This window comes from Phyllostomus discolor, chromosome 7 (genome assembly GCF_004126475.2).
Source record: "Phyllostomus discolor isolate MPI-MPIP mPhyDis1 chromosome 7, mPhyDis1.pri.v3, whole genome shotgun sequence".
NCBI lineage: Eukaryota > Metazoa > Chordata > Mammalia > Chiroptera > Phyllostomidae > Phyllostomus > Phyllostomus discolor.
Genome location: NC_040909.2, coordinates 5,448,355 through 5,466,190, shown reverse-complemented (window position 1 = coordinate 5,466,190; position 17,836 = coordinate 5,448,355). Strand labels below are relative to the sequence as shown.

Below are 17,836 nucleotides of genomic sequence, written 5' to 3'. Positions count from 1 at the left end.
CTAGAGCAGGATGAAGTGACCTTGGAAGCCGCCCTTGGGACTGGCTGGGGGGTAAGGCTGCAGGTGGAGGCGGTCACTGTCATTCACTCTTCCAGCCTGACCTGAGAGCCTGCTGGGTGCCGGGCAGGCCTGGAGGGAAGACCTGCTGGTGAATGCCCCACACAGGGTGGGTTCGGAGGCCGTCCCAGGGGGGGAGGATGCAGAGCTGGGCCCGACTCCCTTCCTCTCTTCTGGGCATCTCACCTCCCTTGAGCAACCCTGGACGAAACTTCCCTGAGGGGCCCAGGACAGGCCGATATGGTGCCAGGAAGATGGAGAAAGGATTTCTTCAGGTTGCACAGGAGGCAGACCTCGCCCGCTGTGCAGCAGGACCCCTGAGGCCACAGCAGAGGTGAGGCAAGCCCAGCCCACACCTGGCAGGTGGCCAGGGATGGGGCAGGTCCGGGAGGCTCCTGGTGGGGCTGTTGCAACAGGCCCAGGCATAAAGGAGGGTTGTTCAGGTCAGGAGGAGGCAGACTGGGGACCATGGAGACCCAGAGAGACAACCTCCCCTGGGGGCGCTGGTCACTGTTGCTACTGCTGCTGGGCCTGGCAGTGCCTCCAGCCGCTGCCCAGGTCCTCGGCTACAATGAGGCTGTGCTCGCTGCCGTGGATGGCTACAACCAGCGGTCCTCGGAAGCTAATCTCTACCGCCTGCTGGAGCTGGACCCACAGAGCCCCGATGCAGTGAGTTGGGGAGGATGCCCGGGAGGGGGGCTCTGGGCCAGCCAGGCGGGCCACACTGCCACTGCCTTTGCTCATGCAGGACCTGTGGTCAGGGGGGCACTCCTCCCTTTCAGTGCGACCCCCCTCTTCCAGGAGACCTTCCTGAGCTGTGTCCCTGGTAGAGGACAGTCTCCTCCCTGAGAATCAATCCCGTGTGAGGAGGTGCCCCTTCCACACCCCCATTCAGTCCTCAGGGACTCCTGCCGGTTCCGGGAAGAAGAATGGGGTCACTGGGTCTGGATGTGATCTCCCTGCGTCAAGTGTCCCCTGCTCTCGCGTGTCTCCCACACAAGGGATGGCCCTGCTCAGCCCCGGGGTGCCCGTGACAATGCCTTTCCTCCAGGAGGGCCCTGGTTTCCCTCGGTCCCCCAAACATGTCTGCAGTCCGCTCCTGCACTCTGTGTGCCCGGGGAGGGCAGCAATGGGCTCTGTCCTGCTCTCCTCTGTCCCCCAGCGCCCAACCTGGTGCCAGGGACCCAGTTGGGGCCGTTGAAAGTCCCTTCCCTTAAATAAGCTTTTTAGAAATAGATTTTATTTTTTATCTTGTAGAAAGGGGTATGGAGGCAGAAAGAAAAGGGACAGAAACATGGACTGGTGTCCAGGGGCCCACCCGCAGCGCAGCCGCGTGCTGGGAGTGGGAAGCAAACGAGTGGCAGTTCGCTGCCCAGGCTGAAGCTCAGTCCTCTGAGCCACACCAGCCGGGCAGACACCCCTTGTCTCAGAGAAGACGAGCTGGTGCCAGTCGGGTCTCCCCACTCTCTCTCTGGCCAGGACGACAACCCCAACACCCCGAAGCCGGTGAGCTTCACAGTGAAGGAGACCGTGTGCCCCAGGACGACGCAGCTGCCCCCGGAGCAGTGTGAATTCCAGGAGAACGGGGTGAGGCTGGGGCCGGGGGCCCAGGGTGCCACCCCAGACGCTGAGCGATGGGCATCTGGAGCACAGTTCCAGACAGTGCAGTGAGCCCGGAGGGTTAAAGCACAGAGATTCCCGTTTGACCTCAAGCCTCCTCTTTTCAGCTGGTGAAACAGTGTGCGGGGACAGTCTCCCTGGACCAGGCCAGTGGCTACTTTGACATCAACTGTGAGGAGGTGAGTGGCCCCTTCTGTGTGTAGGGGCCCATGGGTGGTGGTGCAGGGAACATCCCATGGACCCATCAACCAATGCTCCGTCCAGGGCCCAGAGAGCCCCCTGCCCTGGGCTCCTCCCTCAGGCTGAGCCCCAGGTCTGCAGGACTGGCTCTGCAGGCCCTGAGAGCAGTGCTTCCCCAAGAGTGGCCTCCTCTGGGAAGTACAAGAAATGCCAGTTCTCAGGCCCCATTTAGGCTTGCTGAGCCCCACTCTGGGGTGGGAGGCAGCAATCTCCATTGAAGAAGACTTCCTGTGGATTCTGATTCCTGCTGAAGTTTGAGAGCCACTGACTTAGAGATGAGTGTTCAGCCCAAGATCCATTGAGTGTTGCTGGGATGGGCTGTGTGACCTTGGGAAGCCAGTAGCCATGTCTGGGCCTCAGCTTCCTCTTCTGTTGATGGGTGTAGGGATTCAACCACATGTTCCAAAGGTCACTGCCGGAGGGTGACTGGATCCACAGGTCCTGGGGTGGCCCAGGAACATTGGGTGTACAGGTGGGGAGGGGTCCTGACGCTGGATGCAGCCCCCACAAGGAGACTGTTTCTTCCTCATGACAGATTCAGGATGTCCAACTGGGCGACACGGAGCAGACGGCTTTCAGGGGTGGCAGTACAAATGGAGAATTTGCCAGATTTGCTAGATTTCCTCCATTTCCCAGAATCCCCAGATTTCCCAGATATCCCAGATTTCCCCGAAGGGGATGATTCTTGTACCCTTGGGCCAAGGGTCTGTTTTGCCCTGGGTCCCACTCTGGATGCTGAAAAATAAATCCTTGTGAAAGCAACTTTCTCCAGGCTTCAGTTTCACCTCTCTCGCCTTCCCCCACTTACCACCACCTATTCTGGGAGGCCATATGAGTGGGGGTGCACCGTGTGCGCATGTGCGGGCAAAACACAGGCATGGGCAGGGCAGCTGTTCCCTCCAGGAGGACACGGGCTGAGGCAGCAGGCCAAGGGGCCCAGGACAGTGCCTCATTCTCAGGGTCGCCCCCACACAGCCTCAAATCCCTCCCACCTTCCTCCTTGAGGACCTAGTAGGGTCTTAAGGAGATCTACTCAGTGTGCAGCTCAGCTGGGGATGCTGCTGAGCTGTCCTTGCTCTTACAGGGGTGACCCTGCAGGGGGCGCCAGACATTTGTTAAACACTCACAGGGATGCAGTTCAGTGTCAGGGCTGGCTGGGTTCTGAGAGCAGCAGGGTTCCAATGCCCATAAAGTTCCAATTCCCCTTGAAAATCGTAACTCTGCAAAAGCCCTCCACACAGTGGGGTTGCCCTCACCAGGCAGTTTCGGCAGTCAGCTGTTTCTCCTTCTCCTCCTCCTCCTCCTCCTCATTCTCCTTGTTCTTCTTCACATTGATTGGTAGATTGATTGATTGATTGATTGAGAGAAGGGAAGGTAGGGAAATAGAGAGGGTAAGAAACATCTATGTGAGAGACACATCAATTGGTTGTCTCTCATTTGTGCCCCGACGGGGACTGAACCTGCAACTAAGGCATGTACACTGATGGGGAATTGAAACAGTGACCCTTGACCTTGAGATGTGATGCCCAACCAATGGAGCCCAACCTGCTAGGGCTTGTCCACTCTCGGTCTCCGTCTCACCCTCCAGGAAACAGGAGGGAACTTCCGGCCAAGATGGAGGCATAGGTGGACACACCATACCTCCACACACAACCAAGATAGGGACAACAACAATTTAGAAACAGAATAACATCCAGAAATGACAGAAAATTGATCTGAATGGAAGTCGGACAACCAAGAAGTTCAGTTAGACCGGTGCATCCAGACCGGTGCATCCAGATCGGTAGGAGGGGCGGGGGTGAGCAGCCAGGCGGGTCGGGTGGCGGCGCAGAGAACAGAGAGCAGTGGGATTGGCGCGTAAGACATCAGGGGACGCGTGAGGTGTCGGGCGCGCACGACCACAGCGGGTGGATCCTGAGTGCGCTTCTGCAGATCCCGGCCCAGGGTTGGCAACCAGCAACCGGCAACCGGCAGACCCAGTGAGGCCGAGATAGTAAAGCAAGGCAGGGCGCGCAACCCAGCATCACAGCGCTGGGAAACAGAGCCTCGGTACACTGACTGAGGACTCCTGTGGGAATTGAGGCCCACGGAGAGACACCCATCCTCACGGGGGAGGTCCTTGGAGGGTCCCATGGGGTGCACAAGCCCACCCACACGGGAATTGGCACCAGAGGGGCCCAGTTTGCTTGGGGGAAGCAGCAGAGGGGACTGAGGTCCCATGGAGAATGGAGCAAGCGCCATTGTTCCCTCTCGACCCCACCCCCACATACAACGTCACAAACCCAGCAACTGGGGTGCCCTGCCCTGGTGAACATCTAAGGCTCTGCCCCTCACATGTAACAGGTGTGGCCAGACCCCCCTCCAAAAAAAAAAAAGATGGCTTAAACAGAAGAACAAATAAAAGCCCTAGAGCTCAGCCTATTAGGCGACTGAGAGATAGCTAACCTATCAGATGCACAGTTCAAAACACTGGTGATAAGGATGCTCACAAACTGGTTGATTTTGGTCGCAAATTAGATGAACATATGCAGGCTACAATAAAAGAAATGAAGAAAAATGCACAGGAAACCAATAGTGATAGGAAGGAAACTGGGACTCAAAACAATAGAGTGGACCAGAAGGAAGAAAGAAACAACCAAACAGGAAAAAACAACAGAGAAACAAGAATTCAAAAAAATGAGGAGAAGCTTAGGAGCCTCCAGGACATCTTTAAACGTTCCAACATCAGAATTATAGGGGTACCAGAAAGAGAAGAGGAAGAATCAGACATTGAAAACATATTTGAACAAATAATAAAGGAGAACTTCCCCACTCTGGCAGAGGAAATAGACTTCCAGGAAGTCGAGGGAGCTCAGAGAGTCCCAAAGAAGTTGGACCCAAGAAGGAACACACCAAGGCACATCATAATTACATTAGCCAAGGTAAAAATGAAGGAGAGAATCCTAGAAGCAGCAGACAGTAACCTACAAAGGAGTTCTCATCAAACTGTCAGCTGATTTCTCAAAAGAGACCTTACAGGCAAGAAGGGGCTGGAAAGAAGTATTCCAAGTCATGAAAAACAAGGACCTATATCCAAGATTACTCTATCCAACAAAGCTTTTCATTTAGAATGGAAGGGCAGATAAAGTGCTTCTCAGATAAGGTCAAGATAAACGAGTTCATCATCACCAAGCCCTTATTTTATGAAATGCTAAAGGGACTTATCTAAGAAAAGAAAATTTAAAAAGCATGTATCGTAAAAGGACAGCAAACTCACAATTATTAACAACCACACGTAAAACAAAAACAAAAACAAAAACTAAGCAAACTAGAACAGGAACAGAACCACAGAAATGGAGATTACCTGGAGGGTTAGCAACAGGGAGTGGGAGGAGGAGAGAAGGGGAAAAGGTACAGGGAATAAGTAGCATAGATGGTAGGTAGAAAATAGACAGGGGGAGGGCAAGAATAGTATGGGAAGTGTCATAAAGAACTTATGACACATGGACATGAACTAAAGAGGGGGAATGTGGGTGGGAGAGGGTGCCCAGGGTGGAGGGGAGTGAAGGGGGGAAATGGGACAACTGTAATAGCATAATCAATAAAATATATTTAAAAAAAAGAAACAGGAGGAATGACCTCAATCTCTCTACCACCCAGAGGCCTGAGCAACACAAACAGAGCAAGTCACAGGAATACTCTCAGAAGGCTGAAATGAAGTGCACTGGAGAGGTGTGCGGGGCGGCTGGTCCTCGCTGCCCCTCCCGCTGGGCCTGTGATAAGGTAACGCTGTGCAGAGTGTGTGGCTGCCCTCAGGGACACACTGCCAGCCAGTGCCCAGCTCTGGGCAGCCTGAGAGGCGGTCCCCCTGCAGGTGGGGGGCATGAGGCCCCAGTGAGGTCAGAGGCAGAGGATGGGGAATGGAAGTCCCAGGGACAATAGGGAGCCACAGTAGGTTGTGGAGCAGGGGGAGGGTTTCATTCCAAAGGGTCAGGTTTTCCTGTGAGGTTTCCTGGGGTGCTGTCTGTGGAACCAGAGGTCCTGGGTAGCAGCCGAGCCCTCCTCACAGCTTGCACTGGGTGCTGGGTCCTCACAGAATGTACTCACAGGAGCGGCAACACTACGTGCTGGTGGTGGAAGGGGCTGCCCCAGTTCCTCACTCTCAGGGCCTCTGGGACGTAAAATTGTTCCTGGGTTTCCTTCCCATCCTGGTTGAGTTATAGCCTCTTGCCCAAGCCAGCTGGTAGCTGGTTGACAAAGGCCCACATGAGGCAAGATGCTGTGTGTGTGTGTGTGTGTGTGTGTGTGTGTGTGTGTGAGAGAGAGAGAGAGAGAGAGAGAGAGGTGGGGGAGGGGACATGGGGAGAACAGGTCTCCATTTCCAGGACTTAAGTTCTCAGCCCTGAGCAATGCCTGCCCTAGAGGGAGTTGGGCTTGGACCATTCCAAGCCTTTGAGCCCAGAATCCAGACTCCAGGGCATGCCCAGGCCCTTTGGGATGCCTGCCTGTTCTGTGAGGGAATCAAACCCGAGATGTGCCCACTATATCTGGTGAAGCCCCACACTGATTTCCCAGGTGAGGAAACAGACAGAGAGATGTCCCAGGCCCATGTGGCTGTCTCCTGAGCAGGGCCTGGGCCTCCCTTCCCAGGGCACACCCGGCGCGCCCCCCAGTGGCTGGGAGGTGCAGCCACAGGGCCCCTCCTTGTCCCCACCCTCACACTGGTTTGCATCTCAGTGGCCCCTGGCCCAGCTCAGGTAAGCTTGGGCTCTGCTGTCACAGAGGTGGGGACAGGGAACCACGCTCCTTCCTGGAAAAATATGCCCACCTGTTGTCACTGCTTACCTCCTCACTCTGCCACTTGGAAAACAGAGGTACAACTTGTCTACCATAAAGTCCACAGTTTTCAGAGTAATTATGTGAGTTTGACAAATGTGTACAGCAGTGTGACCTCCACCACAGTCAAGGTGTAGAACGTTTTCCTTACCCAGAGTTCCCCTCGCCCCCTTTGCAGTGAGTCCCCTCCTCCAGCCCTGGCCCTGGCACCACTGGTCCTCCTCCTCTGCCTGGGGCTTGGCCTTCTCTGGAGATCTCACGTAGACGGAACCACGCAGGGATGGTCCTCTGCATGTGGCTCCTTCCACTCACCATCGTGTTCAGGAGGCTCCTTCGAGATGTGTGTCCTGACAGTTCATCCCTCTTCACTGGCAAGGAGCATTCCAGTCCTGGAGTGGATGGCCCCCAGTTTGATGAGCCTGCTCACGGGCAGCTGGGTGGTCTCTGGTTGTTGACCATTTTCCTCTTCTTCTTCCTGTCCTCTTCCTCTTTTCCTTCTCCCTCTCTGTCTTGGTTTTCTTCATCTTCTTCTAGAATATTTTGAATGAAGTTACTACACACATTCTTCTATGAGTTTTTGTGTAGAGGTATGCTCTCATTTCTTTTCCTTTTTTTAAAGATTTTATTTATTTATTTTTAGAGAGAGAAGGAAGGGAGGGAGAGAGAGAGAGAGAGAGAGAAACATCAATGTGCAGTTGCTGGGGGTTATGGCCTACAACCCAGGAATGTACCCTGGCTGGGAATTGAACCTGGGACACTTTGGTTCCCAGCCCATGCTCAATCCACTGAGCTACGCCAGCCAGGGCAATGCTCTCATTTCTTGATGGTAAACACTTACAGACGGAATTTCTGGGTTGCCTGGTGTCAGACCTTACCCCTTTCACAATGATTCCCGGTGGTCCTTCCCCAGCACCTACAGGGGGAGGCACTGGTGCAGATGAGAGGGTGAGCTGAGGGCGGGAGAGCCTGGGGGTAACTGGGCCTCAGCCTTACACCTGTCTTCAAGTAGCTTGGTGTCTTGGGCAAGTGGCTTTGCCTCCTCTGGGTCGGCCTCAGTGCACTCATGTGTGAAAGGGAAAGGGCACCACGGCCCTCCCTGCCTGTCCCAGAGGATGCAAGGTGGTGGGTGAGGGCCGCCTCTGGCCGCTCTCAGGCACCTGTGCTCTGAGGGCTGGAGCAGAGACCCTGGGCTGCTTGTGAGACAAAACTGGCCCTGAGGGACAGGCCTCCCTTAGAGAGCTGCATCCTCTCTCCAGTCCTTGTGGGCAGGGCCACAGCCAGTGCCTGCCAACATTAGGAGCTTCCTTTGGCCTTGAGCTGAGTGGCCAAGGGCTATTGTGTTGTGGGCGTGTGGGGCCATCCATTGGCCATGCACACATCAGAATATAGCAGTAGAAAGGAGGAGGAAAAAATGCCAGGAGGCCAAGGGAAAAAGGATCACCACCATGCTCCTACATGTATGTGGATACTTACATTTAAATGATGAAAATTAAGAAATCAGGACTTCTGGTGAGATGGAGGGAGATGTGGACACACTGTGCTTCCACACACAACCAGAAGAAAGACAAGAACAAATATAAAAAAAACAAGCAACCAGAACTGCCAGGAAATACAACTGTATGGAAGTCTGACAACCATGGATTTAAATAAGAAATACCCACCCAGACCAGTAGGAGGGTCAGAGACAGGCAGCTGGGCGGAGAGACCACAGCAGGGTGGTGGCTGGCCAACCCAGCGAGGTGCAGACTGAGGACTGGCGGTCCCACATTCACAGGCAGATAAACCGGGAGGGAAGACCGGGGAGCGAGGCAGACTGCACAGCCCAGGGTTCCAGAGCTGGGAAGTGAAGCCTCAGACCCCTGATTGAAAACACCTGTGGGGGTTGAGGCGGCAGGGGGAGAAACTCCCAGCCTCACAGGAGAGTTCACTGGAGAGACCCACAGGGTGCTAGAACAAACAAAAACCAATCCACCTGGGAATCAGCACCAGAAGGGCCCAGTTTGATTGTGGGTAGCAGGGCAAGTGACTGAAATGCCGCAGACATTGGAGCAAGTGACACTGTTCCCTCTTGGGCCCCTCCCTGACACACAACATCAGAATACAGCCACCTGGGATGCTCCGGCCTAGTGAACACCTAAGGTTCCACCCCTTTCTACTTAACTCCCCCACTGAGACCAAAAAAAAAACAAAACCAAAAGCCCAAATGAAAGAACAGATCAAAGCTCCTGAAAATGACAACTAACCAACAAAGAGATAACAACCTATCACATGCACAGTTCAAAACACTAATAATCAGGATGCTCACAGAATTGGTTGAATATGGTCACAAACTGCAGGAGAAAGTGAAGGCTATGCAAAGTGAAATAAAGGAAAATGCACAGGGAACCAACAGCAACAGGAAGGAAATCGGGACTCAAATCAATGGAGTGGACCAGAAGGAAGAAAGAAACATTCAATCAGAACAGAATGAAGAAACAAGGCTTCAAAAAAATGAGGAGACGCTTAGGAACCTCTAGGACAACTTTGAATGTTCCAACATCCAAATCATAGGGGTGCCAAGAGGAGACGAGGGACAGCAAGACATTGAAAACTTATTTGAACAAAGATAACGAAGGAGAACTTCCCCAATCTGGCAAAGGAAATAGACTTCCAGGAAGTCCAGGAGCTCAGAAAATCCCAAGGAAGTTGGACCCAAGGAGGAACCCACCAAGGCACATCATAATTACATTAGCCAAGATTAAAGAGAAGGAGGGAACTTAAAAGCAGCAAGAGAAAAGGAGACAGTTACCTACAAAGGAGTTCCCATCAGACTGTCAGCTGCTTTCTCAATAGAAACCTTGCAGGCAAGAAGGGGCTGGAAAGAAGTATTCCAAGTCATGGAAGGCAAGGGCCTACATCTGAGATGACTCTGTCCAGCACAGCTTTCATTTAGAATGGAAGGGCAGATAAAGTGCTTCCCACATAAGGTCAAGTGAAAGGAGTTCGTCATCACCCAGCCCTTACTATATGAAATGTTAAAGGGGCTTATCCAAGAAAAAGAAGATAAAAAATACAAACGGTAAAATGACAAAAATTCACAGTTATGAACAACTGAACCTAAAACAAAAACAAAAGCCAACTAGAACAACTAGAGCAGGAACAGAATCTCCATTTGGGGATTAGATGGGGGGTCATCAGCAGAGGACTGGGAGGAGGGGAGACTGGGAAAAGGTACAGACAATAGGTAGCATAAATGGTAGGTGGAAAATAGACAGGGGGAGGTTAAGAATAGTATGGGAAATGTAGAACCAAAAGAACTTGTATGTATGACCCAGGGACATGAACTAAAGGGGGGAATGCAGGTGAGAGGGGGTGTGCAGGGCTGAGGAAAATGAATGGGGGAAATGGGACAACTGGAATAGCACACTGAATAAAATATATTTGATTTAACAAAAAGAAATCAGTTCCTCAGTTACACTAGCCTTGTTTGAAGTGTCCACAGCCATGTGCGGTCAGTAGCTACCATGTTGGAGAGCACAGATCCAGAAGAGTCCCTTCACTGCAGAAAGTTCTGCACAGCCTCATGAGACCCCCACCCTCCCACTGGAGGGTCAGTATTGTTAGACCATGCCTGGTGGACTGGGACAGGGCCCCAGGGGTCAGCTGCCTGGCAGGGAAGGACGCCTGCAGAGCGGGTGGACAGAGCTCTTCTTGACAGAGTGGCTGCTTAGGCAGCCTGCAGGGGGCTGGTGGGGCTGGGCCCTGAGAGCATGGCCCAGCAGGGAGGCGAGCGCCCTGGGAGGTAGAGGGTGGGTTCCAGCCCTGGCTGGGAGAGGGCCCCAGGAGGGAGGGGTTTCAGTGCAACACAGGATGGGGAAGAGAACCTGGCTCAAGCAGACTGGCGGGAGTAGTAGAGGGGCATTGGGAAAGGGGGGAGCCCCAGCTGTGGGGGAGGTGGTGACAACACCCTTGTGCCAGCCTCTGGGGGACCTTCTGCTCCCAGCTCCTGGGCTGCGCTGCTCTCTTGGCTGGGTTGGGGGTGGGTGTGGGGACAGTGCCCAGGGGCCAGCCCCACCATCTAGGGCTTGGCTCCCACAGCCTCAGACATCCCGCCTACTCCTGACCTGGCTCCTGTTTCCCTGTCCCTGTGCCTTCCCTGTCTCTCCATCTCTCTGTGTCTCTGTCCCTCTCTCCACCCAAGGAGAAGCCCTGGAGGCCAGTCAGTAGGACCTCGTCCACAGCTTGCCCTCGGTCTTCCCCTGTGGGTCCCTCAGTCTGCCTGTGGCTGGCAGAGTGGGGCTCACCTCACGCGCTGCTCAGAGGCCCTCCCAGGGCAGGGGTTGCAAAGGGAGCCACAATGAGTGACAGACAGGCCAGGGATCCCAACGCCTGTTTGCCCGACCCAGAGGCTGAGGTCCTCAGCAGCCCTGGGGCAGCTGCCAGCCCTGGTGACAGCAGCAGCTGCTGAGTGTGGAGCATCTGTCAGTGCCCCTCAGCCCATTGGGAAGGGCCCTGCGTGTGCTGCATGTGACCCGGAGGAACGCAGGACTCGGCAGGTCTCATGCCCTGGTCTAAACACGCACATGGAAACCTCCTTCCCTCCCAGTTTGGCTCCTTGGGGACCCTGAAGCCAGAAGAAAGGTGAGTGGCCCAGGAGAGATCTGAGGGGTCCAATGTCCTCAGGGTGCTGACCCTCCTCCCACCCTGTAACAGGCCCGGATGTGCAAGCTGGAATTGATCAAGAGCCCCCTGGGGCAACACCTGGATATGACACCGGGTTGCACACAGGCCCATTTCCTCTTCCTTCTCCCGAGGCTGAGTGCGCAAGCGGCCCCTGCATCTGGCCGCCACCTTCCAAGGGGCCCTATCCAAGCGCCCAAGGGGTCCCACAGGCCCACAGAAGCCAGAGGCTACCCCTGACCCTGATTCCAGTGTGTGGAGTGCGGAGTCCTGAAGGCTGGGGGCCAAACGGTCAAATCAGAGTTTGGAGGAGCCCTGGACACTGGTGAGGAAGCAGAGTACATTCTGGGGAGGGCCTGGAGCTTGGAGGAGGTGGAGTCTGGGGGCTGTGGCTGCACCTAGGAGGGGAGAAGATGGTGGTGGGGCCAGGGCAGGGGCCAGGGCAGGGGCTCTGGCAGAGGTCTGACGGGAGTGTCCCCAGGAGGAAGGAGGGGCAGGCGGCTGCTCCCCAGCCTTTCAGCTCAGGGCTGGTGCAGCGGCCACCTGCCCAAACAGCAGGCCCAGCCGCCTGGGCACGGCCAGGGCCAACCCCGGAAGTCCCGAACTCAGAGATGCTGGCCAGCTGTCATCTGGGCCTGATAACTGGTGGCCTGAGAGAGGGTGTCCCCAGGGAGATGTGAGGCCTGAGAGCAGAAGCAGCCCAGGATGGCCCAGGTCAGGCCCTCCGTGTCCTGGGGGAAGGTCCTGGGGGAGACCAAGAAGCAGCTTCCAGGGAACGAGGAGGGGAACCAGGAAGGGGCCTCAGGGGGGGATGGGACAGGGGCGCTTTCATGAGGACAGAGGGGCCACCAGCACCTGGTAGACAAAGACGAGGCATGAGTGGCCACTGTCCCCAGTGAGGGCTGGCCAGCCTGCAGTGGCTGTGAGTGGGACATCCGAGGAGTGGAGTGTGGTTGTGGGCTGCCCTTCCTCGGCCTCGGCGGGGGAGGGGCCAGGGCAGCAGCCCACATCTGGTGGGGCCTAGGGACAGTTTCAGACCAGAAAGAAGTAAAGAAGCGCCCGGGAGAGGGGGCGAGTGTCCCCAAGCCGCCGGACTGACAAGGGCTGGGCCTAGAGCAGGATGAAGTGACCTTGGAAGCCGCCCTTGGGACTGGCTGGGGGGTAAGGCTGCAGGTGGAGGCGGCCACTGTCACTCACTCTTCCAGCCTGACCTGAGAGCCTGCTGGGTGCCGGGCAGGCCTGGAGGGAAGACCTGCTGGTGAATTCCCCACACAGGGCGGGTTCGGAGGCCGTCCCAGTGGGGGAGGATGGAGGACTGGGCCCGACTCCCTTCCTCTCTTCTGGGCATCTCACCTCCCTTGAGCAACCCTGGACGAAACTTCCCTGAGGGGCCCAGGACAGGCCGATATGGTGCCAGGAAGATGGAGAAAGGATTTCTTCAGGTTGCACAGGAGGCAGACCTCGCTCACAGTCTGGCGAGACCCCTGAGGCCACAGCAGAGGTGAGGCAAGCCCAGCCCACACCTGGCAGGTGGCCAGGGATGGGGCAGGTCAGGGAGGCTCCTGGTGGGGCTGTTGCAACAGGCCCAGGCATAAAGGAGGGTCGTGCAGGTCGGGAGGAGGCAGACTGGGGACCATGGAGACCCAGAGAGACAACCTCCCCTGGGGGCGCTGGTCACTGTTGCTACTGCTGCTGGGCCTGGCAGTGCCTCCAGCCGCTGCCCAGGTCCTCAGCTACAACCAGGCTGTGCTCGCTGCCGTGGACGGCTTCAACCAGCGGTCCTCGGAAGCTAATCTCTACCGCCTGCTGGAGCTGGACCCGCCGAGGCCCGATGCAGTGAGTTGGGGAGGATGCCCGGGAGGGGGGCTCTGGGCCAGCCGGGTGGGCCACACTGCCACTGCCTTTGCTCATGCAGGACCTGTGGTCAGGGGGGCACTCCTCCCTTTCAGTGGGACCCCCCTCTTCCAGGAGACCTTCCTGAGCTGTGTCCCTCCCAGGGAACAGTCTCCTCTCTGAGAATCAATCCCATGCGAAGAGGTGCCCCTTCCACACCCCCATTCAGCCCTCAGGGACTCCTGCCAGTTCTGGGAAGAAGAATGGGGTCACTGGGTCTCGCTGTGACCTCGCTGCTTCAAGTGTCCCCTGCTCTTGCGTGTCTCCCACACAAGGGATGGCCCCTCTCCGCCCCGGGGTGCCCGTGATAATGCCTGTCCTCCAGGAGGGCCCTGGTTTCCCTCAGTCCCCCAAACATGTCTGCAGTCCGCTCCTGCACTCTGTGTGCCCGGGGAGGGCAGCAATGGGCTCTGTCCTGCTCACCTGTGTCCTCCAGCACCCAACCTGGTGCCAGGGACCCAGGTGGGTTGTTGAAAGCCCCTACCCTCAAATAAGCTTTTTCAGAAAAAGATTTTACTCTTTATTTTGTAGAAAGGGGTATGGAGGCAGAAAGAAAAGGGACAGAAACATGGACTGGTGTCCAGGGGCCCACCCGCAGCGCAGCCGCGTGCTGGGAGTGGGAAGCAAACGAGTGGCAGTTCGCTGCCCAGGCTGAAGCTCAGTCCTCTGAGCCACACCAGCCGGGCAGACACCCCTTCTCTCAGAGAAGATGAGCTGGTGCCAGTCGGGTCTCCCCACTCTCTCTCTGGCCAGGACGACAACCCCAACACCCCGAAGCCCGTGAGCTTCACACTGAAGGAGACCGTGTGCCCCAGGACGACCCAGCTGCCCCCGGAGCAGTGTGAATTCCAGGAGAACGGGGTGAGGCTGGGGCCGGGGGCCCAGGCTGCCACCCCAGACGCTGAGTGATGGGCATCTGGAGCACAGTTGCAGACTTGGGGGTGAGCCTGGAGGGTTAAAGCACAGAGATGCCCATGTGACCTCAATCCTCCTCTTTTCAGCTGGTGAAACAGTGTGCAGGGACAGTCACCCTGGGCCAGGCCAGTAGCTATTTTGACATCAACTGTGCGGAGGTGAGTGGCCCCTTTTGTGTGTAGGGACCCATGGGTGGTGGTGCAGGGAACATCCCATGGACCCATTAACCACTGCTCCGTCCAGGGCCCAGAGAGCCCCCTGCCCTGGGCTACTTCCAGAGCCACTGACTTAGAGATGAGTGTTCAGCCCAAGATCCATTGAGTGTTGCTGGGATGGGCTGTGTGACCCGGAGAAGCCAGTAGCCATGTCTGGGCCTCAGCTTCCTCTTCTCCTGATGCGTGTAGGGATTCAACCATATGTCCGAAGGTCACTGCCAGAGGTGACTGTATCCACAGGCTCCTGGGGTGGCCCAGGAACATTGGGTGTACAGGTGGGGAGGGGTCTTGACGCTGGATGCAGCCCCCACAAGGAGACTGTTTCTTCCTCATGACAGATTCAGGATGTTATACTGGGCCCGGCATTGAGGATTGGCGGGAGGATTGCCGGAAGGATTGCTGGAAAGCTTATCGGAGATGCTATAAATCGCCATCGTGAACGGAATCGTCAGCGCAGGGGCTGAGCGCCTGTTTGGCCCTGGGTCCAACTCTGGACGCTGAAAAATAAATCCTTGTGAAAGCAACTTTCTCCAGGCTTCAGTTTCACCTGTCTCGCCTTCCCCCACTTACCGCCACCTACTCGGGGAGGCCGTGTGTGTGCGGGCGCACCGTGTGCGCATGAGCGGGCAAAACACAGGCATGGGCGGGGGGGCTGTTCCATCCAGGAGGACACGGGCTGAGGCAGCAGGCCGAGGGGCCAGGACAGTGCCTCATTCTCAGGGTCGCCCCCCACGCCGCCTCAAATCCTTCCCCCCTTCCTCCTTGAGGACCTAGTAGGGTCTTAAGGAGATCTACTCAGTGTGCAGCTCAGCTGGGGATGCTGCTGAGCTGTCCCTGCTCTTACAGGGGTGACCCTGCAGGGGGCGCCAGACATTTGTTAAACACTCCCAGGGATGCAGTTCAGTGTCAGGGCTGGCTGGGTTCTGAGGGCAGCAGGGTTCCAATGCCCATAAAGTTCCAATTCCCCTTGAAAATCGTAACTCTGCAAAAGCCCTGCACACAGTGGGGTCGCCCTCACCAGGCACTCCCGGCAGTCAGGTGTTTCCCGGGGTGGCTGAGAGACCAGACCCTGCAGATAAAGGTCTGCCTTTCCCCTGTAGGTGAGCGTCTCAGACCTGGAAGTGCTGGTTCTGGGCGCAGGAATTGGGATGTGGTTGGTGAAGCGCGGAGATAAGACTCGGTTATGGCCTCAGGCCTCGGCGCAGCATGATGAGTTTGATCCCCACTGATGCGCTTGCTTATAGGGAGTCCCGCAGGGATGGTGGCTGAGCCAGGTGGCCGGGCTCTGTGACATGCTGCCCTCCAGGGACAAAACATGGTGGTCCAGGCATGGCCAGGGGAGGGCAGCCTTGCGCAACCTTTATATCCCCTTCTCACTTCCTCTGGTCCCCTTCCTTTTTTTAAAGAGAAGGGGAGGGAGGGAGAAATAGAGGGAGAGACACATCGATTGGCCGCCTCTCCCATGTGCCCCGACCTGAACGGGACCTGCAACCCATGCATGTCCCCTGACCAGGAATCGAGCCTGTTTAAGCAGAACCCAACCAACGGAGCCACAACAGTAAGGCTGCTTGGCCACATTCCTACCTTGTCTCTTGTTGCACCCAGGGGAAATCGGACAGTTTCTTATTCCATTATGCTTGGCTCCTCCCAGGAGCTTCTCTGCCGATACTCAGCTGGAAGGCTTCTGGCAATATGCAAATTTGGATCCCAGAGGCGTTCTGTCCCTGACCAATGCTTGAGGATGGGTGAAGGAAACCTGTAGGCCAATTCCCAGTCTCCGGCTTCTATTGGGAGGCAGAGGGCCTCCAGCTAAACTGGGGCCAGCTGGTCACAGGGCTGACCAGCTCCTCCTCTTCTGTTTTACTCTCCCGGTCTCTTCACTCCCGTTTTCTGAGGTCCTAGTCCCTCCTGTGTCTTAGAAATTTTATATGAGTGATTATAAGGTATATTTATTGTAAACCAATCCCTCTCCACGGACTCCACTTCCTTAATATATAAGTATGTTCAAATGATTCCTATTCTACAAAAACAAAACCAAAAACACCTCTGCTAATTCTATTTTATCTGCATCCACTGTGTCTCCTCTTTAAGATGCTTGGAAATGCCCATCTGTCCACTCTTCCCTCTCATCCGGCACCCCCCCCCCCCCACCTCCGCAGCCTTGCTTCAAACTCCCCCCCTCAGTGGTCAGTATGCTGACCCCACCAATCATCTTCCATGTTTTCAAATTCCCGTTTTCCCTTAGTCTTTATCTTTCCTGCAGCCACAGCAGAATTTGATTCCTGTCTTCTTATTCAAGCCTTTCTCCTAGACTCTTCCCTGCTGCCGGCGTCTCCAGTTGCCACCAGCTTTGTGTGCGCTGCTTACTTCACACCTACCTCCCAGCCCTCTCCCTCCTCCCTCTGTGTTAGCATCACATCCATTCCCTTCACTTACGTCTCCAGTCATTTTACTCAGGCACCGAGGATGTCCTCTCTACAACGGGTGGGGACTGAGGGGGACGTGGAGCTACCAGCATGCGGAGGGACCTCGCGGTAAGGACAAGATGGGCGAGACGGAGGGATGCTGACGGAATGATGACTTCTGAGTGCCCACTGGGGGCTGGTTTTGTACAGATGTAAAGTTGATTTATACAGGAAAGATAGAGACATTTTACCAATTTAAGAGTATGATTGTGTTTTTGTGGTGAGGTAATGGATTGCACCACCTGTCATACCAACATAAAAGCAGGGTATTGAATCCCTTCCGTCCACTGTATTCGAGAAATTGATAAAAGCTCACCCACGTGGCTCCTTGTGTGCTTGCCTGGGGGTGAGGGTCTGAGGGGAGATGGGCATGGAGTCCTACCTGCGCTTCAGCAGTTGCTCTGAGCCTTCATGCCATGACCCAAGGGTCCTGGACCGCCCGAGCCCCCACTGCCCAGCGTCTGCAAGACTAAGGTTCGTTCTTTCACTTAACTACTTACATGAGCCCCCAAAATCTCAGACAATGAATTTGCCTAAAATTGTTTACATTCTAAAGCCAAAAACCCACTACTGGTGAAATCGAGCTGATGTTAACTTTGATGAAAGTGTTTTCTTCTACCCTGGCTGGTGCAGCCCAGTGGACCGAGCGCGGGCTATGAACCAAAGGGTTGCCAGTTTGATTCGCAGTCAGGCCACATGCCTGGGTTGTGTGAGAGGCAACCACACATTGGTGTTTTTCTCCCTTTCTTCTTGCCTTCTCCTCTAAAAATAAATAAAATGAAAAAAAAAGTGTTTTCTTCTTCTTGAGAGCCCAACTTTAAAAATTAAAAACAAAAATAAGAACACTGATTTCTTCTTTTTAAAAATATTTTATTCATTTGTTTTTAGAGAGAGGGGAAGGGAGAGAGGGAGAGAAACATCAATGTGTGGTTGCCTCTCACACACCCCACACTGGGG

At 55.4% G+C, this 17,836-nt stretch overlaps 1 protein-coding gene across 2 annotated transcripts; it reads left to right on the top strand.

Annotated features, from left to right (window-relative positions):
• The first annotated feature begins 468 nt into the window (after positions 1-468).
• LOC114501854 (cathelicidin antimicrobial peptide) lies at positions 469-14,938 on the top strand. Of its 2 annotated transcripts, none has more exons than XM_036030383.1 (4): positions 469-726; positions 1,537-1,644; positions 1,785-1,856; positions 14,753-14,938. In XM_036030383.1, the coding sequence occupies exons 1-4, from the start codon at positions 526-528 to the stop codon at positions 14,876-14,878; spliced, it is 507 nt and encodes a 168-aa protein (XP_035886276.1). In that variant the 5' UTR covers positions 469-525; the 3' UTR covers positions 14,879-14,938. The 2 variants fall into 2 exon arrangements, with proteins under 2 accessions (XP_035886276.1, XP_028374415.1); XM_028518614.2 differs by lacking the exons at positions 469-726; positions 1,537-1,644; positions 1,785-1,856 and adding exons at positions 12,729-13,227; positions 14,038-14,145; positions 14,286-14,357.
• The last annotated feature ends 2,898 nt before the right edge of the window (positions 14,939-17,836 follow it).